Here is a 26,498-nt window from a genome sequence, read left to right as displayed (position 1 = left end):
TCCTGGATGGCTTTTTCCCAGGCTGACTCCTTCCCATCATCCAGATCTGATTTGAAATATTACCTCCTCACCTGACCACCTTATTTCTAAAACTACCCCTTCACCTAGTCACTGTGTTTCACTCGTTCATAAGTCTTACCAATTTCAGAATTATTGTGTTAATTTGTTTTCTGACTCTCAAACTCCTCCTCCACCTCCTGCTGGCTTTAGAATGTAAGTTTCATGAGGTCAGGAACCTTGACTGTTTGGGTTATACCTGGGACTTAGAACGTAGGTCTTTTTTCAAGTTATTGAATAACAGAACAAATGAATAAATGAATGAATGATGATAGATTATAAACCATGCATTTTTTCTAAGGAACCTAGAATAATTGGGCATTTAAATGTATTAATGAGAAGAATGTATCAAAGAGAATACAAAGACCCTTTCCAGAAGGCATTTATAAGGCAATGATGATGTTCACTTTCCTCTCATACAGTGAAAACATTGAAATCACTGCCTACCTCATACATTTGAGTATTTCAGTAATATCTCTCAGAAGGCGTTTTTCTTTTTTACATGGAGTTTCGCTCTTTTTGCCCAGGCTGGAGTGCAATGGCACGATATCAGCTCACCACAACCTCTGCCTCCTGGGTTCAAGCAATTCTCCCGCCTCAGCCTCCCAAGTGGCTGGGATTACAGGCATATGCCACCACGCCTGGCTAATTTTGTATTTTTTTCGTAGAGATAGGGTTTCTCCATGTTGGTAAGGCTGGTCTCGAACTTCTGACCTCAGGTGATCTGCCCTCCTTGGCCTCCCAAAGTGCTGGGATTACAGGTGTGAGCCACTGTGCCTGGCCAGAAGACATACTTTCTAAGCAGGACAAAGATCCAGTAAATAAGGGTCAAAATGGTGCCTCAACTTGTGTTGTGATAAAGTCAACATGCAATTCTAAAGTACATACAAAATATTCAACAACTCTTACGCATCTAATAAAAGATATCATCTAAGAACCAGATAAGTAGCAGGAATAGATTCATAGTCGTGTGATATTTAAGTTGGTGGAAACATTCAAGAGTCAATATTCTAAACCCCATAGTTTAAACAGTAGGGAATGGGCCCAAAAGGGAATATGGCTTGCCCACGTTATACACATATTTATAGGTGGCTCTGGGAACTGTTAAGCACTAGGGAATAGGTGGAACTTTAATAGCAATTTATTTACATTGTATCAAAATAACCAGCAAATCCAGTAGCACAAAAAAAAAAAAAACCAACATCCTTGTTAGTTTGCCATGATGTAGACCCAACAGTTACTTGTTTTGGTAGAGCTCTTTATCAAGCTGAATGTTCCAAACACTCACAATTTTCTATCATAGTAAACAAGTCAGGGAATGCACAATAGTGATAGCTGGACCATCTCATCACTCATATCTAATAAGTAGAGTGATTGCAATCAAACCATTAAGATATACATATTACTTCTTGAATAAATTCTTATTTCTTGGCCTTATTAAAAGAGAGAATATCATTTTATACTATACTATTCCTGAGATTATTATATGTCTTTGACTTTTATTTAGAAGGATATTGTCATGATGAAGCTATTCATTCTCTTTTAGAGACATCTTTTTATTGGTGATAGAATTCAGGATCTAGTATCCCTAGATTTAGGCAATTGTGCCCAGGAACAGTGTCAGTCATAACATAATTAATAGCCTGCAAAAAATGTGAGATCTTGTAAGTTGTTTTGGGAATCTGTCACTTCTATAGTGAACATAAACCCAGACATAATGAAGTGATCTTGATGAATCAGAAACACTTCTCTCTCCATTTCATGTCTATTCCATTTTTACAACAGCTTTTGGTTTGATTTAATACATTATTGTAGGAGAGAGGGCCCATTAAACAGCTATAGAAAAATGAGAAATGTGTTCCTTTTACGTTTTTATACTTTTTAAATGATATTCAGATGATTTTAATTACTACAAAAGCATTCAGATGTTAATATACTTTATATGAAAGAAAGGGATACTATTTCATCCATCCTTTTCTGCAGTGAATTTCAACTCTGAGAAAATTATTTCTTTTGATCACTCTGATAGCATATAATAAAAGAACAATAAAACATGTGGCTCAATTACCACTGCTTCTCATCAAGCATGAATTAATGAATATAAAATTATTATTAATTGTTTTTCCTGGCTCCCTTTTCATTGGACAACAATTATACATTGCTGTATTTTGATAAGCATTTTGTGTTTAACACTTTGTGAACCAAGCTTTAAGAGGAACAGAGACATGAAATTATTACACAGGAGAATAATTCTTTGAATGTATTAACATTTGGAAAATACATGATAATCTTTTAATCTCCCTAGTTTATAGCAGTTTTCCATAACTGCCTTAAAACTTCTCTAGAATTCTGCCCCCACTTCCATGTTCCATACATCTTTTTTCTAGAAAAAAGTTGCTATATGCAATATATGCTATATATGCAATATATGCTATATGCAATTAAATGGTTTAGAAGTTCAATTTCCCAATGTTAACAATACTAGTTCCTCACATGATTATTACATGTTCAATTTCTTCAGAAAAGTTTCTTAAAAATAAAATATATAGCTTGAGCGGTTAAAAATAAGTTAAACAGCGCAACAGAGAATATAATAGATTATAATCACTATAATTGACAAAATTAATGTTAGTAAATTACATTTACAAACACTTCACATAAAGATTCTATGTAACTGATAGTTCATTTTATTTTTATAAGCCTTTTGTAAATATAGTGCTATGTAATATGAGTATATATAACATACTAAAGAACATATCTTTTTAGTCCATAACCATTACTTCTAATGGATTATAAGTATACCCAGATTTTGAAATGCATACAAAGAAAATTTAACAAATAATAACATGTAAGCTATACATGTCATATTTTACCTGTTACCCATCAATCTGTTTCTGTTTTTAAAACACAGTTTTCAAACACTAAGTCTGTGATTAAACAATGACACTAAAATTAAATTGTTTATATGTCCTACCTAGTTCAATAGACTTAACAAACACGTATACATATATGTTTCCAAAGAGCAAACTAAAAACTGCTTTAGAATCAGAGAATTTGGGAAGCAAAAGGAATCCTAGAAATCATTTTATCCAATGCCCCTTATGTTACAAATAATAGCACAGAGATCTGGAAAGTTTAGTGATTTTTGAGGTCTATAAACTTTTTATGTTAACATCTTTCTGCCAAACTGTATAAGAAAATTGCTGTTAGTATTTCCTTTGCAGATGAAGAAAGCATATCTTGCTTCCTTGACAGTTCTTCAGGATGTCAATGTCTACGAATCCAAATTCTTAGAGAAAAAAAGGTGAAGAAATGAGAAACTTGGTTTAAATGGAAACCACCACTCACAGCCAACATATGGAGCAGGGATGGACCTGGCTGGAGTGTAATGCATCATTCCTTTGACATTGGAATCTGGAACCATTTGAACTTTTTATTGCTAACTCTAGCCAGAGACCAGATGGCTCTTTTTATGTGTGTGACCTTATTGAAGACAATTAGATTACTTATGCAATAACAGAATTGTTCATTTTCTACAAGAGCTGATCTTCAATGTGAAAGCTTTTCTAGATTACATATTATTAAGATAAAACTTGTAACTTTTAATTCCTTAATGAGTGCTTTTCATCTTGATTTCCTTGTGCCAGAATTATGGAATCCACTTTGCTGAAAATCAAAAGAAAAAAGATGTGCAAATTCAGTACAAAAACAAGCTCATCATTAAAATTTACAGACAATTATTCACCCAAAGTAGTGGTAGATTAAGGATTCCACTTTTCCTTCCACTTCTGAAATAATCGCTGTGGCTTTTGGTCATACTGTGTACATGACGTACCAGATGACTGGTATGCATATTTATGAGATGTCTGAGAGTCATCTCTTGACAACTTATATGTACTATAAAACATGCAATGCCTAGGGAGTATATATAGGGAGGAAAAGGCATAAAAACTTCTGAGTCTTTTGGTAATCACACCCACTAAGCCACATCATGAACTCTGGGAGAATAAAAATTTTAGAGCTACCACCATGCACATCAAGACCCATTATATAACATTAGATCATCATAAGATTACTAACTCAGGAAGAAAACTGAATATGGGAACTCTCTGGGGGAAGCAGAATATAGAAGGCAAAGTATGAATATAATTAGGCAGGTTCTTGTAATTGATTCTGCAGCCTGATGGAACGTGGGTTTCTGATATTTTTTTCAGAGCATTTTCTGGATGTAGTCTCCCAGTAGCTCATTAATATCACACATTTGTCATTAAATTCCATACTTTGGATCCCACATAGGGGTCCCAAGTGTTCCTCTTTCATTCATTACACCAACAAGACAGCAGGAAAAAGTGCCTTTCACATAGTACTGTTGACCATCTTCTCAATATTATTTTGGTTATTTTATCTACTTACTATTGAATCTAAAAGGAAAATGCAGATAGTAGCTTTTAAAAACCAGTCAAGTTTCACAGGACTTAATTTTGTTAATTTACCGTACAATGTGCACATCTCTTAAATTAGCTTTTAAACCTTTCATACGTAGTTTATAAAAAATGTTAGTTAAAAACGCAGGTCCTCAATATCCTTTTCTCACATTACATATGCTAATTAAGAGTGCAAATTATAGTAACATTGATCTTAGGTGGATAAAAAACTTAAATGCTGTATTTTTTAGAATTACGTAGAATTAACTAAATTTTCAATTTAAAAGTAATACTCAAAGCATTTAATGCAATAACCAAATTTAGTTAAAAATTATACAATATTCAAGTGCAAGCATAAAATGTCATTTATGAATATGGACTTCAATTTAAACAATTATGTGAGTAGATAATATCTTTTTTGTTTGGAAAAAAATGGAAAATTTTCTAAAATAAGCGACCTTTTGGTTTAGTTGTATCTATATCTAATCTGATACCAGAAGACAATATAAAAGTTGATTGATTTCACACCATTAAATAAAATGCTACCATAGTATGAATATCTGCAGCTGAATTATTAACTAAATATAATTAGGAAAATGTTTTACTTTATTAAAATACATCATTATTTAAAATAGTATCATTTAAGATACCAAATGCTCATTAAGGTTAACAAAAGTGTTAAATGTTTACAGAGTGTAACACTTACCCATAATTTTAGAGTAGCAAGGTTCACAGTGTATTGTCTGTCTATAAATCCAAATACTGTCACCGGCTTGTAGATTTTCCAAAGGCCGCTTGCATATTTCACACTAAAGAAAAAAATATATATAAAGTTTCCATCGTAAATGAAATCTAGATTATTAGATGAACAGACATCATCTCTCTACCATCGAGGCACCTTTAAGGGATGTCTATCACTGAAGTTTTCTACTTCACTCAACGTGCTGTAGATATGAATGTCCAGAAATTGTTTCTGCCAAGGACAAGATGACCACTCAATATCTCAAACAAAAAAAAAACACAAAGGTTCATTTATTGTTTGCTAACTTAAGGGAGAGCTAGTTATGCTGTCCAGGCACAACCTCATGGAGAGAAATAAACTGCTGATCTGACTGGGTTTGGGAAAAAGTTTATTTTGAGTTGTGCTGGTTAGAAGTAGGAAAGGGCTGACCGCTGCTTCAGACTTGTCCACTGCTGATTGGCTGACCTTAAAGCATGAGGCTGTCACCGATTGGTTGGCTTTCAGAAACAAATTCACTGAAGTAAACTCTCATTGATTAATTGGATATGTCTAAACCAGTTCATGTGGCTCTCTATTGCTACGCCTATAGAACAATCAGTATTTTTCTAAGAGTGTGAATATGTTTGTTTTTATTCTCGGTAATACTTTATTGAAATTACATTGAAAATAGAAATAAATGTCTAAAATGTAATAAATGAAAATATTTCTATTTACCAAAAGCAATGATCAAGAGAATATTCTTGTTTTAAATTTTTCTGCATAGTAATTTTAAATAAAAAGCTACAGACTAAGTTTTGTTTAATTGAATATATTTCATAAATAAAAAACTTTATGTTTTCATAACTATACAACTTGGAGATTATATTTTTATATAGAATTCTGTACATTATGCTCTAAAATTGGAATGTTTTGCTCAAAATGAGTTACCATATTTCGGATTGCTATGTGTCACTGTTTGAAAGTAATAGGAATAGAAGCAATCAGTTGACAAAGTATTGCATTCTTTGACTGGATTTGATCATTTGTATCAACCGTAGAATGTTGCACTAGAAAGAAACCATATATTCGGCCCATAGTTTCTCCAACTGACTGTACATTAGATTAATCAAGGAGCTTTTTAAAAATACCAATGCCCAATAATCACCTCTAAGATTCATGATTTAACTGGGGCTGGTCCCGATCATTCTATTTTTTCCTCATCTCCCCAGATGATTATAATATGCAGCCAGGGTTGAGATCCACTGGTCTAGTCAACACTTCATTTTACAGTTAGGGAAACTGAGGCCAAGGTAATTCAGGTGGTTGTCCAAAGTCACACAGACATAGTTACAGGCAGAGGCAAAACTAGAACTCAAGTCTTTAGATTCCCGTTTACTGCTTATGCAGTTACACCAAAACCAATGATGTTGATCCACCCAATGTTATGGTGAGAATGCAAAGAAACATCCTTTGAAAGCACAAACTATGAAGCTTTAGTCTACTAATAAAAGCTTTATTAGTATTTATTGAGCCACAATTAATTACCACTAATTATGCTCTCAAAAGCAGACTGACGTTCACCTATTGTTAAACCCATTGGTCCTAATTTCATGAGGTAAGAAACTGCTAGCTTTCTTCTCAACAATTTATTTTCTTGTTTTGATTTCATCACATATTTTCTGTAATGCATAATTTAGTAAACTGTTGCAAAAACTTTTATAAAAAGAACAATTGGGTTTTTTTTCCCCACAGATTTAAATCTCTAGGGTAAGAGTGAATAAATGTGTCAGTAATCAACTGCAAGCCTAAAGCCAAGATAGTAATTACAAACATTTGAGGTTTAGGCTGCAGAACTCAGAAATATTTAAATAGTGTACTATTAATGTGGCTGACAGTGCTTCTGAAAGCTTTTGCTTCATCTCATGTATTACATTAAATTATTATTTTATTCCAGTTATTATGCAATTTTTTATTAGTTAAGTGAAATAAACACATCCTTACCTTAAAGCAAGTAGAATGGCAGCAAATTTGTAATTCATCTAAAATCATTTTAGTTTCTACACCCAAGGGTTTTCGGCAATAAGTGCACATATCTCTTTCAATGACAGACCTAAAGAGATGTAAGCAATTAAAAATAAATTTGCCATAATACAAAAGACAGATGTATTCCCTATAAACTCACATGGCAACGGTATGTTAATTTTGATGATACTTTAGAAAATTTCACAAAAATCAAGGAAAGTTTGGAGTTTACTTATTCTAGTAATAGAATTGACTCTTCTAGTTTTCTCAAAATGATATCAAATAATTAAAATGAGAGAAAGTCCCAAATTATTAATTCATCAGAAATCAAGAGTTCATCTGGGTGGGACAAAGATGTTCAGTTTCCTAATTGAATTAGGAAATATCTCAAGTACTCCTCAGAAGTAGTTGAGGGCTTTTAATTATGAATTTACATATATCATGTTACAGATTACATGGAAAAATTATGCTGCAGATTAATATACATTTTTAACTCTCAGAATATTCAACAGGCCCAAAATAGAAATCCATTCAAGAGCACATAGATAAACTCACAAAATGATGAGTCTGTAGTGCCTGGGACTGTAGGGGCCAGAGTCACCAAAACACTCCTCTTGGTGCCACTGGAAGACTCAGGATATAAGGATACCTATCATGACAAAATTTATACCCTCCAGCAAGATATAACCCCACCACAAATTTGATGGGGAAGAAAAGAGAGTTTTGTTATTTATTAAATAACAAATACTAAATATTTGTGAAAATAATGTTCAATGATAAATGATCTGTAGATGTGATCAGCAGAATCCAAAATATCTTGAGTCACACCAGAACCTTAAGAAAGGATCCTTTTCCTTTTTTAAGGTCTTAGGACAGTCTTAAATAGCACCCTGCAGAGTATACTAGTTTCAGGATATTAGCATGCAGGCCTGACATTTCCAGAGTAGGATATGTAATGGGGTAGTGAAATTAAGCTATATTTATATAGCCCTTTATATGATATGTGAAGTACACTTTTCTCTGCACTTATATACTCACTTATTCTTCACAATATTCCTGACAAGCCACTATTATTAATTTTATCATCATTTTATTAAAAAGAAAGAGGCACAGAAGGATAAGTAACTTGCCACTATCATGAAACTAGTGAGTGGAAGAGTGAAGATGTGAATGGAGGCAGCGTGGTACCAACACAATAAGTCCAAAGATCTGTTGCATTCATTGTGTTGAAATGAGTTAGTCGTACCCAGGAACCACTAATCTATTATCAAGCCCAGAAGTAGGAGCAGAGAGGAGAGAGAATGGAAGGGAAAAGTAAGTAGGAGAAGAAAGGCATTATAGTAGATAAACTTTATCTAGCTTTATACTTTTAATCATTCTAGTAATGTCTTTCTAAGTCTCATGTATATAAATAAATATTTTCTGTTTTTATTTGTTCTGTACCCACTTGCTTATAGCTACCTGGCAAATATTTTCCTATGGATTATCCATAAACACACACACATATGTATGCATACACTTAAATTTCCTATTTAAGACTGTAAGCACTTCAAAAGTAGAAAATAGGTGCTCTATGTCCTTCATCCATTCCACAGGCACTGATCTAGGAGCTGCAAATACGAAGAGTGGTGAGACAGTCTCCTCTGACAAGATGCTCTTTCCACTGGGGAAACCAGATGCATGATATAACATGCATGATTGTTTCCAGGGTTTGGGTTGAAATGCACAGTGGAATACAGGTACGTGGACAGACTGAGGAGAACAGAGTCAAGAGAACCACTAACCCCTGAGGTGAAGTCTGGAAAGCCTTGTCAGAAAAGAGTGCTATCTGCATTGTTTGAAGAGGAAAGAGCTCTCAAGGTGGGCTTGGTGGGGTGGGGATGAGGGGTTGGTGGAGGAATTCCAAGCAGAGTGAACAGAACATACAAACTTGCTACTCTGGGAGGGTGTTTGGAGGGATTCAGCATCAGTGAATATTCTGCAGGAGCAGGTTCTGAAGGGCCATGGAGAATGTACAAAAGATGTTGGACTTTATCCGGTTACATGGGAAACCACTTTAAACAGGATTGACATGCTTAAATAAGAACTGTAAGAACATCACCAATTTCACACACTATCAACAGCAAAAGGTTGTATAACTGACTGGTCTCATGGAGAACTGACTTCTGCACTGATGACTAGGAAAAATTTCAAAGCCATTTTAGGAATAGGGTTTAAAGTCTTTCTATTAACAGCAATACTTTTATGGAGAATGCTTTCCTCCCTTAATAATAGAAATACAAGCTCAGGAAATGCACTGATGTTGGTACTATCTTTATTAAGATCATACAGTTAGTCAAAGATCTTTTCGAAGCATTATGAAAACCTAGATCTGTTTTTTTTAATTGGCTATCCAGATGATATCTGTAGTTCTAATTCTGGTGTCAATGACTTTACTACTCAAAGAGTTGTGACTTATAGGCAAGACACTCAGCAAAGCATTGCTAATGGGCAAAATATTGGAAAAGTGACAAGAAAGGGATATAATTTTGATACCTGGTTCACCCATGTTTCCGTTAGAAAATGGAACATAGGTTCATGTTTTTTTTAAAAAAATTTACTGAGTACACATTAGGTACCAAGCACTGTGTTAGAAGCTGAGACTACATATGAAAATAAAATATCTCTACCCTGAGTGAGTCATATCTCCAGCCCCTGCTATAAAGAAACACCATCAGTGGAACATCAGACATTTGCATGATGGCTTGTTTCCAGGGCTTGGGTTGAAATACTAATTATTTATTTTCATTTACTTCACTGGAAATCTGCAGGCCATACTCTCATAAGTGTCACCTAGGTGACCCACTGAACATTAAATGGTAAAAGAGGATCACTAACAGCAAAAACCTGGAACAGGGCCAGTTCACCAGCACTCAATCAATACTCATCATAACTCCACTCCTGGGAACTGAGCTTGGGCCCAGAGTGGGTCACAGCAGCATATCTGCATGGCTGTTTTTAAGCCAAGAAGGCTGCAGAAAAGCACAAGAAGGGGGGGTTGATGGCACAGTCTATGGATGCAATGAAGCCTAAACGCTAATAATGTGGCAGTCCTGGGGCCTCCTGGGGATCACCAGCAGCAGAGGGGCTGGCCTGGGAGGCAGCTGTAAGGCACAGAAAGGTCTTTTGATAATATGCATCAAAATCGGACAGCAGCAACAGCCAGGAAGCCAAGAAACAAATTCCTGGATGCAGAAGTTGTTATTGAGTTGCAATTTGGTCTGCCCATGCACATACATGACAAGAAACATCAGCAGAACCATCTCCAAGTACAAAGAACAGCAAGAAATATATATATATGTATGTATATATATATATATATGTGTGTGTGTGTATATATGTGTGTGTGTGTGTGTGTATATATATGTGTGTGTGTATATATTTATGTGTGTCTGTATGTGTGCACTTTTTATGTACGGAAATAAAGACATACTCACCTATCAGAAGTTGAATAAACAGTTTGTATGTATTTTCCAGAGATATTCTCCTGATATCCATCCTTGGGTGATTTACTAGGAACATAATATATGGACATGTGAGAATCAGGTGATTTTCCTTACGTAGATAAGAAAACACACTCACACCACCTCATGAAGCCTCATAATATTTTATCTTTGTGTATGTTACAAGCCAGGATGATGTACTGACACATTTTTTTAATCTGTAGAAATATTGATACACAAGTCACACCCAATTTGACATATATACCAAAATAAATAGAGAGTAGGGTAAGGAATACAGGAACAAGTGTGAGCAGGACAAGAAGTCCTAATCTTTCATGAAATTTATACTTGCACCTCATCTGTTTACTAAAGAAAGCTACACAGAATGTAAAGTAGATAAAGAAAATACACAAAGCACAAACAGGGCAAGCACACAGACACATACACCATTCACAGAGAGAAACTGAGATTCTTGAACTTTTAGAAAAAGCATGCAAAATTTTTATTTTTACTTGAATATATCCAAGAAAGAATAATTTAGAATGAAAGCAAAAGAAGTATGATTTTTAAAAGTCTTCTGTTTTCTATTATGTAGATTATCCCAGCTTTTAAACACCACTCTTTCCCAGAGACAAATAAAATCTGTAATGTCCTAACCAGCTGGCTCCCATAATTGCTTCCCAAGTACTTATGCTATCTGGGCATATATTAAGAATAGAAGCAATATGTTTCTTTATTTCATACAATGAGTGATAACCACATGGCTCTCACTTGGGATTTTTAAATGAGAAATCTATCTCTCTCTCCAAATTTCCTGGAGGCAGACTGCCGTCAGAACTAAAATCTACTTTATGAAACACATAATCCCAAAATGCTACATAAAAATTTGCACATATTTATGGAGGATGCATGTCATGATTCCCATTTTATTGATGAGGAAACTTGAGACTGGAAGAGTAACATCACTAGAGCTACATGGTTAGGAAATGACAAAGAAGGATTCAACCTCAAATGTGACTCTAGGGACTCCATACTGTACCACACTGCCTGTCAATGTAGATTTTAGGAAACTTAAGGATGTCCGAGGTACATCACCATCCTTGCTAGGTTAAGGTACAGGAGACAACGAAACCTTTCAGAGGCTTCCGGTCAACAGACTATTAGCCTGATATGCCACAATATTATCTTTTTATAATGATGGTGCTCAAACTCTGATGCACATCAGGAACATCTGAAGAGTTTGTTAAAACACAGGTTGCTGGGCCTGAGCTGCAGAGTTTCTGATCTAGCAGGCAGGAGTGAGGCCAAAGAATTTTTACTTCTGGAAAGTTCCCAGGTCATGCTGATGATACTGGCCCAGAGACTATGCTTTGAGAATTATTGTTCTATATGTGAACATGGTACATATATGTACAGGGTATACAGTATGTACTTTTAAAAAAATAAACCATAGTCATCATAATAAAATAAGTATGCTTTAGTCTTGGTACTTCCATGAATCAAGTTAATATTATTTTATCCATCTATCCTATTAATTAAAAAATCTAGAGTATGATGTTTAGCAGAATATTCCTATTCTTAAATAAATCATCCATTATTCAAAAATCAATATTGTGGTTGTTTGGCATTAGTTCCCATAAGAAATTTCTTTAAAAATCAAAATGTATTGATGTGACATCCCATAAGGATAAAAATGTGAGAGATTATTATGTAAATATAGAAAAAAAAGCCTATGTTATTGTTCGCCAATATTTCACACCTTGCCTTTACTATGATACTATTTGATATTACTCATCTTTTTATCAATTTATTTCAGATTTAGTAACTCCTTGCTATTTTAAAATTTACTCTGAAGTGTTTTAACTTTTAGTTTAATTGAAAGACAGCAGAAATCACTGACTTGAATACTCCAGAGAGCGAGAATTGGATTAAGGAAAAAATCAATATTGATGTTGCATTTTACAAGGTAAATTATACATGGGTTTGAGAAACCTTTTTTGGAAGATCGCTTACCTTCTGACATGTATTGTATTTCCTGGATCTCCATCACGACTGCCTTCCACACAGAAGCCTCCCTGAATACTCTTCTCTTAGACCTCTTTGAAATGGGCTTAGCTTAACATATGGGTCATGTATACCAGCATTTGTGTGCCCCACCATTATTGTACTCCACAACTGGGACAATTCTTGTTTTATATTCCTTGAAAACCAAATGAATTATTGAGCCCTGACCTTGGTTTACATTTTCCTCAATATCCATCACTCCAAGCAGCAGATTTCAATTGAAACATCAATATCCCATAACTTGGGCCAAGATGCACTACTCAAATTTTTTTTTTCTTTTTTTTCTTTTATTATTATTATTATTATTATCATTATTATACTTTAGGTGTTTATTGCAGCATTATTTACAATAGCACTACTCAAATTTATACCCCTTATTTTAGACTGGCGGTAAACAACAGTAGATAGAATCATTTAATTCAAGTGGAACTCCAAATTAGTATAGGAATAGTTGTGCGTTTTATAAGGCTTATTTTAACCATATAGTTAGATACATTTATGTGAGAACTTTCAAATGGCAACCCTATTATGTATACATGTGTTATATTAAAATATTATTGAATTCATCTAATGACTATAATTATTTATAGCCCAAGTACATAATATCAGAAACATTATAGAGAATTATATATGTAGAACTCAATGTGCTTATAAACGGTCTTCTATTTGAAAGAAGCACACTCTAAAACAATAGCATCTCTTATTAAACACAGATCCTTTCAAAATTATAAAATGAAGCAATATATTTGAAATAAATTTTGAATACCTATTCTCCACATATGTCCTTGTGTACACAACAGTATCCTGTGGTCCTGCCTGCTTGGCTCCAGTGTTAGAGCTGCAAAACAAATCATTTTACTTCACGATTAAAGTTTCTTTGCAAGGATAATAAAAACAAGGCTATTTTCTAATTCAATGCAAAATGTAATGCATATATGTTCCTTCTGAACTATAATTTTGAAACATGAATGTTAGAGTGGTATCAACACAGCACTGCAAAAATTTTTTTGTCTTCCATTTTGTTTTTAACTTCCACTGTCTTGGTTTACTTCCTAAGTATTGTTACAAAACTTGATCACTCAGTAATTCTTTTGTAGAATATGAGGATTATTTTTGAATATTTGTATAATATGTTCTAATGTCTCTTTCTCTGATGTCTCATTCATATTTCCAAACCATAACTTTCTTCATAAACCTCAAACCAAAAGTAGACCTTAATTAGCTATCATGACAATATCTGATTTAACGAAGCCTTTAGATCTACCTAAAGAATGTCACACTAATGTCACAATCATGCTTTTTTAAATTGTAGACTTTTTAAGGGAAAATCACACTTGATAGTTTCCTATCCAGATGTCACACAATGACACATTCACTAACTCAATACTTTTGTGTAAAGCTGTTTATGCAGGTAACCCCACATAAAATTAGAAATTTCTGCATTTCAAAGAAAGGGTCAAGTTGGATGTGGGGTATTTTTATAAAACAAAGGGAGAATAGTCCTGTCATTTATTCTGCAGTTGACCGCAGTACCTGAGATTGTTCCTGGCTTCATAAGAATGGGAAGCAATTCTTGTGGACTGGTTGTGTAGAGCATTGGTGAACCCATTGACTTGGGCATCTAGCCTGAGAAAGCAAACACAAGTATTTGGCACTTCAAATCAAGGTCACTAGAAGTTTTTTGTGTTATTAAAGTTCTTCTCAATTAACATTATTTTACAATGTGAATCTCTTTATGTTTGCCTGGCTTCTACACAGATAACACAAATAGAATGCGTGTGCTATTTTACTCCCTCTATGGAAACCTCTGCCTTACCTTTAAGAATAATCTATAGGTATGTGCCACATTAGCTAACATTGCCCTTTTTATCAAGGACAGAAATCATCTGAAATTGGTTCCTGTAACATTTTCACACCAGCAATGCCATTATAGAAAGCTTCCCATGTACAATATATCTAATAATTTATCAATTGAATGAAAATGATCCAGAGGTTGCTTTGAGAAATTCCAGTCTTCATTTTGTTTTTAATGGAAGGCAATATTTTGAAGATAGCAGAAGAACTCTGACCTGGATTTCTGCTAATCTAAAAATATCATGATGCTTAACAAAATGTAGGCGTATTTGCTTTTTCCTATGGAAGAGAGGAGATTCTTAATGCAAAAAATAGAGAAAATTTAAGCTCCTTTTCCTCCTCCATGTTAGTAAATTCTGACATAGAAGAGACATGAAAACCTAAATGAGGGTTCAGGTCTTAATCAAGCCTTATCATTCTCAAACAGGCTGATATAGCTCTCAAAGAAGAGGAAAGCATTTTTTCACATATTATCTCTGGCATACAGAAAACCATCTGGTTTTAAGGCAGATGTTTCACAAAACATCCAGGTGAGCTAAAATTTTATTAAGTGATGAGAAGGTGGAATTAATATTACTAGGTTTTCTAACACGATTATTAGACTATGTTATCCCAAGAATAACACACCTAGCTAAGAATCACTTGAAAATGTTCAGATCATATAACGTACAATACAAAACCCAACTTTAAGAAGTAGACAGCGTCAAAGGACAGAGATTATCAGTGAGTTTGAAATGCATTTGCACTGTCTTCAGCAATCAAAAATCACCAGTTTGCAAAATCCACAAACAGGAGAGATAAGTGACTTGCCAACAGTACTGTTATGGACTGAGATGTATTCCCACAAAATTTATATGTTTAAGCCATAACCTTCAATGTGACTATATTTGGAGACAGGGTTAATAAGGAGGTAATAAAGGTCATCTGAGGTTATGGGGGTGGGGCCTTAACACCACAGAACTGGAAACCTCATAAGAAGAGGAAGAGCTACCAGAGATATCTTTCCTTCTGTGTACAGAGGAAAGGCCATGTGAGTACACAGTGAGAAGGTGGCCATCTGCAAGCCAGGAAGAGAGGCCTCACCAAAAACTAACCCTGATAGGACCTTGCTCTTGGCCTTCCAGCCTCCAGAGCTGTGAGAAAATAAATGTCCATTGTGTAAGCCACCCAGTCTGTGGTATTTTGTTATGGCAGCCCATGCTGACTAATACTGGTATCTTTTCCCAGTTGCGTTTATAATGTGATTAATGACAATGCCTTCATGGCAGATTTAATTTTTATAACTGTGAATAAAAACCAAATGCTAGGTTTGGAATGTGGGACAACAAATTCTTCGATGGATTTTGCTCCTCATGTAGACTTTGAGGATGATAATTTTAAAAAATAAACCATTATTTTGGAGTAATTTTAAATGTACAGAAAAATCCCAAAGATAACACAGAGAGTCCCTGTACACCTTCACCCAGATTCCCTTAAGGTTAATATCTTACATAATTATAATAGAGCTGTCAAACCTACAGAATTAATATTTGTACCATACTATGAACTAAACTACAGATTCATGTCTCACTGGTTTTTACATTGGTGACTTTTTTCTGTTTCAGAATCCAATCCAGGATATCATATCTACATATCCATCATGTCTCTTTGGTCTCCTAGGGTCTGTGATAGTCTGCCAAGTCTTTGTTTTTCATGGGATAGTGACAGATTTTACAACAAAAAATGTATCTTCATGACAATAAGTTGTAAGACTAACTTCTTGTTATTTAGAACCATAGGAATAGAGTTGGAGAGACAACACTTTGGCAACCAACAAAACAGCCTGCAGTGCCTTTTAAAATGCTACTGGGCCCCCTATCCAGATATTCTAATTTAACTGGTTTGGGGTACAGCTTGGTCACGAGGAACCTTTAAAGCTCTCCAGTGAGTTCCTTATACAGTCAAGGTAGAGAATCACTGCCTTAGAGGTTGGGAAGTCCAACCTCTTACTCAAAAGAGCATTGATTCTCAAAGTGTAGTCCCTGTAATAGCAGGTGATTCTGATGTACCCAAAAGTTTGCGAAACAGTGTAATAGAAGAACCTCTGCCAAATTATTCCTCTCAAATGCCTTGAATAATCCTTGTAAAGGAGAACTCATGACTCATAGCATATGTCACTTGATGGCTTAATTGTTAGGAAGTTATCCTCCATTGAAACAAATTGCTGAATTGTAATTTCCAATCAATGGTCACAATTTTGTTTCTTAATTAAGCAATGACTCTACAAATACAAACCCAAACATTGTATTGAATCTTATAGAATTCCAAATGGATTTAAACTTGAGAAAATGTTCCCTACAGTATAAATTCACCTTGAAAATTTACCTAAAACCCTCATACACTGCGTGTGAGAATATAAAATGATATGGCTGCTTTGAAAACAGTCTAGCAGTTCCTCAAATGGTTAAACACAGAATTACTCTACAATCCAGCAGTTTCACTCCTGGTATATACCTAAGAGAAATAAAAACACATTTTCACACAAAAACTCATATACGAACGTTCATAGCAACATTAATCAAAATAGTGAATTAAAACCCAATAGTGAAACAATCCAAATGTCATCAGGTGATGAATAGATAAACAAAATTGTCTAGCCACCTTATAATTATATGATTTGAAAAGTATTACAGTTCTTAAAATCTGTGAAATGGCCCTATGAAATTAATTTCACTCATAGTCACAAACCATTTAGTTTAGAGAAAGACTCTATAATTTAGAATTGAAATAAAAATATTTAAACTTATTCCTGTTGAGTCTCAGAAAAAGTACCCCAAAATGAAAGCCTCAGAAGCAAAAGTTTTTCTCTGACCTTCTCCTGCCCTCCTGTCTCAGTCTCATTCTCCCCCAAGGATAGCCAAAGAAACTAGAATCCGTCTTCCCCAAGGCAAGTCATACAAACCAAAACCCCTTTTCCCCAAAGCCAGCCATAAAACCTAAAATTATTACTCTACCTATCCCTTCACCTTTCTTTCTATGTAAAAACTGGCCATAAAGAAATTCTCTGACATCCCTTGCTTGACTGTAGGTCATAAGATCCCCAATCCAGAAGGATTCTGCCCCATGCCCAGAAGGAAGAAATGCATGCTCAAGAGGTTAAGAAGAATCTAGGGACACAGGCCTTGCTGGCTTTCCCTACTCGGTCTCTTGCCATTAGGTCATATTATTTTTGTCCAATCATATTTCTACATGGCTCTCTGTACTTTATTGAACCTAAGTATTAAATGGACAATTTCCCCTGTATCTTTGGGTCTTCATTCTGAAGGCTCCCATCAAACAGGTTAAATAAATTTGTGTGCCTTTTCTCTAATTACGCTGCCTTTTGGGAGTTGATTTTTCAGCAAAGCTTCAGAGGGCAAAGTGGAACTTTCCCCTTGGCTCCTACCTTCTTAACGAAACAAATTAGAAAACATGTATTTGCTTGGGCATCCAATTACGATGTAAAGTGAATACATTCATAAAATGAATCACGTCTCAGTTTAGCAGATTTTCCTGGGACTCTTATTTAGATTTTTAATTTGATTCATTAGAGTACCTGAAGAGGTAGAGTAAGCTGAAGTTACAAAGAAGCAAAAACTGAGAGGCAAAAAATTTTTGATTATCAAACAGAAGAGCAGAGAATAAGGAAGCCGATAGGTACAGGGAAGGGCAGGAAAAAGATGGACAAAAGCCAATACTCAGTGACTAGCTGAGTTCCATTAGTAACAAAGATCTCTAGTTAATGTCCAAGGGTTCCAAACTTCTTCAGGTCAAGAATGGGCAATCTCCCAAGTGAAATCTCTCTGAGGCCTGGCAATGCCACCATTCCTGCTCTTGAACTTGCATGAAATTCCATTTCCTCATTAATCCCATTTCATGAACAAGCCCAATGGAACTGGAATGCTTCTCAAATCACATGGGAAATTCCTTAATTTTATGTAATAATTTACTTGTAATTTTTTTTACCCCAATCACTTCCAAATAATACTTGAACGAGATTAGTTAAGTGTAAGCCCAGTCCTATTCCCAAAATAGTACATGTGTTTCCAGGATAAGCAGATTCTACTGAAAATTTATCTTCCCTCATTCTCTCAAAGACTTTCTCAAGGTCACAAACAGAAGGAAGATGATGTTTTGGGGAATTAAAGGAATGGAAAGAAACTCTCTACCTGTCGGATTCAGGAACCTTTTAGAGACAGTATGAAAAAGAAAAATGAGCCAGCTCTTTTCCTAGCTTTTCCATTCTCTGCAGATGAAATCAGCAATATCATTTCTTTTCATAGAAAAATTAATAGAAAAGGTAACTGCACCTTATGAAGGTGAAAATAGTAACCTATTGTGTTTAGTATTCCCTCATATGTAGGGGTAAGAATTGCTAAACATGGAAAAGTTAACTTTTCCTGAAATATACAGTCTGTGACAAAAATGAAGTATAGCTCCTGTCCTAACCTTTCTTGTAATGGCCAATAAGGTATCACAGTTTTAAAGCTATTATACCCTATGGTGTAAAGAAATTTCAAAATTAGGTCCTGTTTTGTGGCTGTGATAAATTCATGCATTCTTTTAGCACTAGGCATCCAAGGAAGAGATTCCCAGAGTGCTTTCTGCACTGCTGAGAGCTTACCAAGCAACAGTAAGTAAAAATAAATCTTCACAGCCCCAAAGAGCTTTGAATTTCCATGATGCCATTTACACTAAGCAATAGAACAGCAGGTCCTGAGTCACAAATTCTAACAGAATAAGAATTATGTTAATTTTTCCCTATTAGCTATTAAGCACCTTGTAAATTTTTGTATTGGGATGATATATATATATATATATATATACACACACACACACGTATGTGTATATATATATACACGTATATATATACACACACACACGTATATACACACATATACATACACATTATCCAAATTATATATTACATAATATATAATATTATATTTTATATATATAATATATATTATATTTTATATATATAATCTTCTAAGGCTATACAATATATGCAGATGCATATAGAACTCATAAGAAAAAAAGTGAATTATAATAAGCTTTACCTTCCATTCTTGTTTTCAGACACATGAGAATTTACTTCAATTAAATTTTCCAGGTTCTGGTCTCTAAGGAAAAAAATATATATATATGATTTAGTTACAACATAATGATAGAAATAAGAAAATGCTAAAATATTTAAAAATCAGTACATAATCTTAGACACAGTCATTTGTGGTCTATCAGGCTATGGGAGATTGAATATCTGACATTGAGCTATTTGATCCATACAACTCATGGATCAAACATGGAAGTATGGATTACATTGTGAAAGAGAAATAAAGAACTAACTTTTTGGAAGGTTTGGGAAATCTGATCTGAAAAGAAATCACTAATTTTTATTCATATTCAGCTCATTTTTCTTTTTTTATTGATGTATAATAGATGTACAAAGTTTCAGGGTATGTGTGATGATTTAATACATTCATATAATTTGTAAAGATCAAATTAGTGTACTTGGGCTATCTATCACCTTAAATATTTATCTTTTCTTTATGCTAGACTTATTCAATGTCTTCTCATCTAGCTATTTGGAAATGTACAATCAATAATTGTAAACTATAGTCACCCTACTGATCTAATACTAGGTCTTATTTCTTTTATCAAACTGTATATTTGTACCCATTAATCGACTTCTTTTCAGCTAACATTTAATGAGTACTATCTTTGTGTCATGAAGTACTGTGTTTTCACATGAATTATCTCATTCAGATCTCACAAAAGTCCTGCAGAACAGCATCTGGAGCTCAGACAGGCAAAGTCAATTTTCCAACGCCAATTAATTAATTTTCGGAAGAGTCAAGATTTGAGATGATGCCATCTGCCCACCTGAAATCAATTCTTAGATGTTTACCCAGAGACCTTATTTAGGCTTTAGGGATCACAGAAACAAGAGAAATCAACACAAAATTTGAATAAATAATTCATTATGTGGGGGATAAATGGAGTGATTTGATAAATGGAGCTGGGGAGGCTCCAGGAAACTTACAATCATGGCAGAAGGTGAAGGAGAAACAAGTACGTTCTTCATAAGACTTCATAAGGCTGCCAGGGGGAACCACCAAACACTTTTAAACCATCAGATCTTGTGGAAACTCACTGACTCTCATGAGAACAGCATGGGGGAAACTGTCCCCATGATCCAGTCACCTCCCACTAGGTCCCTCCCTTGACATGTGGAGATGTGGAGATTATAATTTGAGATAATATTTGGGTGGAGACACAGAGCCAAACCATATCATTTTGTAAAGAAGGACACTAATGTCCAAACTCATACAGTTGTGGTGAGAATGAGTAAGTTAATGTAAATAAAATTCATGGCACAATGATATGGTTTGGCTGTGTCCCCACCCAAATGTCACCTTGAATTGTAATAATCTCTATGTGTCAAGGGGTAGAGCCAGGTGTAGATAATTGAATCATGGGAATGGTTGTCCCCACACTGTTCCTGTGGTAGTGAACAAGTCCTAAGAGATCTGATGGTTTTATAAATAGGAATTCTCCTAAACAAGCTCTCTTGCCTGCCACCACATAAGACATGCTTTTGCTCCTCCTTCACCTTCCGCCATGATTGTGAGACTCCCCAGCCATGTGAAACTGTGACTCCATTAAACCTCTTTTTATTTATAAATTACCCAGTCTTGGATATGTCTTTATTGGCAGCATGAGAACAGACTAATACACACAATGACTACAGTTGTGGGTGAGTTGAATAAGCACAAAAAAAATAGTAGTGCAGTGATCCTGCAGTTGACACTATTGATTCCACATTTTGAGAGGCCACTTTCACATTTTTATTTCTGTCCTAAGTTGTCACATCTTTGGAATTAACTGTTTTTAAAAAATCTCCCCTCTCGTGGTCCTAAATAGTGGGTTCAAATAAGGTTATTATACATGGAATCAGTATACAGACTCTCACTCACAAATATTGATAAAGATGCAAAATATGATAAAATGTTCTCATGTTTATGTGGGGTGAGATTTAATACTCTTTTTACATAACATCCAAGCCAACAATAATTGGTAAAATATGCAAATTCGGCAGCATTCCCCAGCCATACTTAAGCCTCACATTTAAAACACTAACTGCATACTTTTGAAACTGTAGAAATTAGGGTAAATTACTTTTTAAATGAGTTACAGTGGAACTATGCCAATTAATACAGGTAAAAAGTACTAGGTTTCAGAAGTAGCTCGGAAGTATCAAATTATTGGCTCTGCAGTCCAAATGATGTAAAATTCAAAACTGAATTCTTCTACATAACTGCAAGAACTGAGTAAGATAATCTCCCAGCATAAATCCTGCAAATTTAGAAATAGTGACTAGAGTCTTTGGATTTGCCTAATCCTTGAAGGTCTCCACTAATTACTAGAGCCACCTTCTTGGCATAAGGAGTCACTAAACTATCTTAACAACCTTGGCCATTAAGAGATCTTCCCCTTAATGTTTTAAGTAATACTTTACTAAATATTTGGGGATAGTGGAATAAAATTAAAGGGAGTATCATGGTATTCCATGATCCAATTTCTTAGGTATGTCAAACTGGGATGGTGGGCAGTGGTAAATAGTGGAAGATCATCAGGAGGTGTGAATCTTGGGCAATTAGAACTTTGTTTCTCAAAGTGATTCCCCTTCCAGTGCTAATGCTAGAGGAACTGAGTGCTAGTTTTATAGGGAAACTGGTGGCTTTCATTACAACTTGAGAGTAGGGTCATATTACTATGGCCTAACATGGCCTTGCACATAGTAGCTGCTCCATAAATATTTGTGGAATTAATTTAAATTATCTTTTCTTTTTTGGGGAAACCTCTTACAACCTTACCCAGCTCTGAGAAAAGATATTAAAGGAACCCCAGGGGGAAAGTATTAGCCTAGACCATGAACCTTTAAGATTGTCTGGTCTGTCTATATCTAGGGACATAGTGTCCACCACATCCATGTGGAAAAAAGACCAGTAAAGCCAGTTATGGACATTTCACCTCCATCTCTGTCCATCACCCAGGACCTACCTTACTTCACCCCTGAATGCATATATTATATTTCTTTCCTTTTTGCACAGCTCTCAGTCCTGGCTTTGTTTAAGTACCTTTGGAGCTTGTTCTGGGTTGAATTATGTACTCCCCCAAATTCATATGTTGAAGTCCTAACCCCCAATAGCTCAGAATGTGAACTTATTTAGAGATAAGCGCCCTCAGAGGTAATCAAGTTACAAACAGTGTCTCTGTAGGAGGAAATTTGGACTCAGACACACACAGAGGGAAGACAAAGTGAGGACATAAAGTGAAGACAGTTTTCTGGCTGGGCACGGTGGTTCACGTCTGTAATCCCAGCACTTTGGGAGGCTGAGGTGGGTGGATCACGAGGCCAGGAGTTCCAGACCAGCCTGACCAACATGGTGAAACCCCGTCTCTACTAAAAATACAAAAATTAGCTGAGCGTGGTGGCAGGTGCCTGTAATCCCAGCTACTCAGGAGGCTGAGGCAGGAGAATTGTGTGAACTGGGGAGGAGGAGGCTTCAGTCAGTCGAGATCCCGCCATTGCACTCCAGCCTGGGCAAGGGGGCGAGACTCCATCTCAACAAAAAAGATAAACTTTAAAAAAAAAAAAAGTGAAGACAAGTTTTTCACAAGCCAAGGAGAGAGGCCTGGCACAGATACTTCTTTTTTGGCCTCAGAAGGAACCAACTCTGTGGAAGGAACCAACCCTGCTGACAGCTTGATCTTAGACTTCTGCCCTCCAGAACTGTGAAACAACAAATACTTGTCTTTAAGCCACCCAGTCTGTGGTAGTTTGTTATGCAGCCCTAACAAATAAATACAGGTCTGCTTCTACCCTCACAATGTGATTACATATATTTTCTCAGCCTTATGGTGGACATCTTCAACTCCTCCTGGCTTTCAACTCCTGGCTGCTATAGATACTGCATCATCCTGGCTGCTGTAGATACTGCCCACCTGTCGCTCAACCTCTTTGTACCTTAGTTTTCATGAGGGGGAGAAAGAATGGGTTTGGATCTGAGAAAGGAGAAGAAGCCAGAATCTTAAAAATCCAACAACTACAGATAGATAACTCAAAATTGCAACCTATGCATGCCTTCAAAGAAAGACATTTCCAAAGTGGTACAGTTGCAAATCACCAAATAAACTATATTATTATTTGTTTCATAACATTTTTCTTATTTTATTAAATAGTACCACATATCAGGTTTGGTAGAGTAATATTTATTTATTTATTTATTTAAGGCTAGTCAAGTGAAGCAGTGGAAGTGGAAAAGGAACAAAGAAATCTATAACTGGTGTGAGTAGTTAGTAGTAAACACCACCGCACTCAGAGCAGCCAAGATTTTAATCTGAATAATCTACACTAACATTTAATGCAAAATAGAAAGTTCCAGATGAAGAAAAGTACAAAATGTGTATTCACTTTGGCTATTCACTCTGATCGATGCCATCAGCTACATTTGAAGATCCAGTAAAAGAAGCACAGACTCATAAGCTTTCCAAGTTAAAGGAGATACAAATAAATTTTTGTTCTTTAATTAAGACCACATCAATTGCATAATGACTTTTACACTGTGGTATAAGATAAAGAACTGTAAGCCAACTGTGAAAAATAGATTTTTATAGAAATGCAGCCAAATGCTGCAGGGTTAAGCAGAGGCTTGATTCCGAACCTCTTTCATGGTGGTGGTGTAGAAGGCAGGCAGACCTTACAATTTTATACATTTATGGGCAAGTGGAATTAATTCTAAGGAAATCACCAACTTTCTGTAGTTACAGAAAATTATTGAAGAGCAAATTGTTACTGACTATTGCAACTAATAATGTTTTTTGTTTGTTTTTTAGAGACTGGGGTCTAGCTCTGTCTCCCAGGCTCGAGTGTAATGGTGCTGTCATAGCTCACTGCAGCCTCGAACTCCTGGGCTCAAGCAATCTTCTCATCTTAGCTTCCCAAGTAACTGGGACTACAGGTGCATGCCATTGCACCCAGCTAAATTTTTTAATTTTTGTAGAGACAGGGTCTCACCATGCTATCCAGGCTGGTCTCAAACTCCTGGCCTCAAGCCATCCTCTCACCTCAGCCTCACAAAGTACCGGGATTACAGGTACCTGGCCTAATAATGTTTTTAAAATGTAGATTGCAAAATATTTGGGGAGAAATATGAGTTATCTATGAGGTAAAGCCACAGGACAATTTTTGAGTATAAGAATTTATCCATGTTATAATAATGTCATTTATTTTCTACTACCACATCAAAAACTATAACACTGTCTTATAAAGCAGGTGAAGGAAAAAAAATAGAGATTCTGGGGACCAAGGAATTATGTCTCTTACTATATAACTTTTCCTAGGAGAAGCTCTGCATATGAGAAAGTTATTAGCTCACTCCTAACTGTTCTTCCTTTCTCATGTGGGTGTGGGAGGTATTTATTAATAGGCAGCAATATGTTTCTCACCATACAGTTCATTTAAATTGTTTTTGTAGAGTATCAAACATATTTACAAAATTAAGAGTCTTCATATAAAAAATTTACTATGGTATTCCTTTTATGCCAGGAACTAAATCTTAGGCATTAGGCGTTAGTTCAAAAGGAATATCTGTCTTTCTGAAAGGAATAGAGAATACAGTGAAAGAACTGGTATAATTCCTCAACTTATTGACATAGCAAAATGGGCCCAACTCTTTATAGTTTTACATATTTTTATAAGTCTTTTCAGTAACGGAGTCTTAAAGATTCAGTATTAAAGAAATTAACAGGTCCATACAGCAGTTCGGCAATTTGGGTATTTTAAATATAAGATGCGACCAAGAATTTCAGTGGCTCCAATTCACTATAGTTTATTGAGATTATGTCATGAGCAAAAGATAGTCATTGGCTCAAGCAAGGAGACCAGTCATAAGAAATCTGATTCTTTTCATCTTGTTTCACTCATAGGGGCTCAGAATGTCACAGCTGGAAGGCTAGACTTTCTCTAAGTGGACTATCATAAGGCATTGATGAGTTTGAGATTTATCCTTAATATTTGCTAAATACCTAACATGTACCAGGCATTGCATTATGCACTATGGGTAAAGAAATAAACAAGGCAGACCCAGTAGTTACCCTTAAAGACTTTATAGTCAAAAAGGGATGATTAAATAATAACTCCCTCGAAGAGACCAATGTTATGGGCCAGAAAAGACAGCTCGAGAACATCTAGAAGAAGCATCTGATGCAGACATGGTGGGTCAGGGGGGCTTCCCAGAGCCTGAGTGAGAGACACCTAAGCTGATACCTAAAGGATAAGTAAAAGTAAAAGTTAGCCAAGCAATAGCGATGAAGGAGGAGTGAGGAGTATGCAAGTTAGAGGGTGTGTGGGTGGGGTTTGCTTTTGGGTGGAGAACGATAATAGATGGGAGTGGGAAAGCCCATAGATGCCAGATCATGGTGGGCTTAGAGACCAGGTTAAGGAGGAGCATGGCCATTATGCAATGGCAATGGGGAGCCACAGAAGGAGTTTAATCAGAATGACATGATCAGATTTGTGTCTTAGGAAAATCACTCTACAGGGTGGCGAATGGATTGAAGGGCAGAAGGGGAGATTGGCAGCAGAGGGGCAAGTCAGGAGGCTGAACAATAATCTGGACTACAGTACCAGTGGGTATGATGAACTGTCTTGGACCACTCCCTGAGATTATTAGGTGATCCATCCAAAGTGATTGATTGATTGATTATGGGGAATGAAACACCAGAAAGAGTCAAGGTTGTCCCCAAGTTTATGTTAACAGAAATATGAAAAATATGCAATAGGTAGTTAGG

General features: G+C 35.5%; 1 protein-coding gene across 1 annotated transcript in view; it reads right to left on the bottom strand.

Annotated features, from left to right (window-relative positions):
• The window catches only part of SCEL (sciellin), a 132,662-nt gene that overhangs the window by 39,757 nt on the left and 66,407 nt on the right, over positions 1–26,498 (bottom strand). Inside the window, exons 27-32 of the mRNA XM_063714831.1 lie at positions 19,703–19,765; positions 14,304–14,396; positions 13,537–13,608; positions 10,701–10,775; positions 7,204–7,312; positions 5,188–5,290 (exon numbers count right to left, since the gene is read on the bottom strand). Of these exons, the coding sequence (XP_063570901.1) occupies positions 5,188–5,290; positions 7,204–7,312; positions 10,701–10,775; positions 13,537–13,608; positions 14,304–14,396; positions 19,703–19,765 (515 nt within the window). The remainder of the gene's footprint in view (positions 1–5,187; positions 5,291–7,203; positions 7,313–10,700; positions 10,776–13,536; positions 13,609–14,303; positions 14,397–19,702; positions 19,766–26,498) is intronic.

Source organism: Pongo abelii, chromosome 14, assembly GCF_028885655.2.
Source record: "Pongo abelii isolate AG06213 chromosome 14, NHGRI_mPonAbe1-v2.0_pri, whole genome shotgun sequence".
In the NCBI taxonomy this organism is placed as follows: Eukaryota; Metazoa; Chordata; class Mammalia; order Primates; family Hominidae; genus Pongo; species Pongo abelii.
The sequence above is the reverse complement of the archived record's forward strand: the minus strand, read 5'-3'. Positions and strand labels throughout refer to the sequence as shown.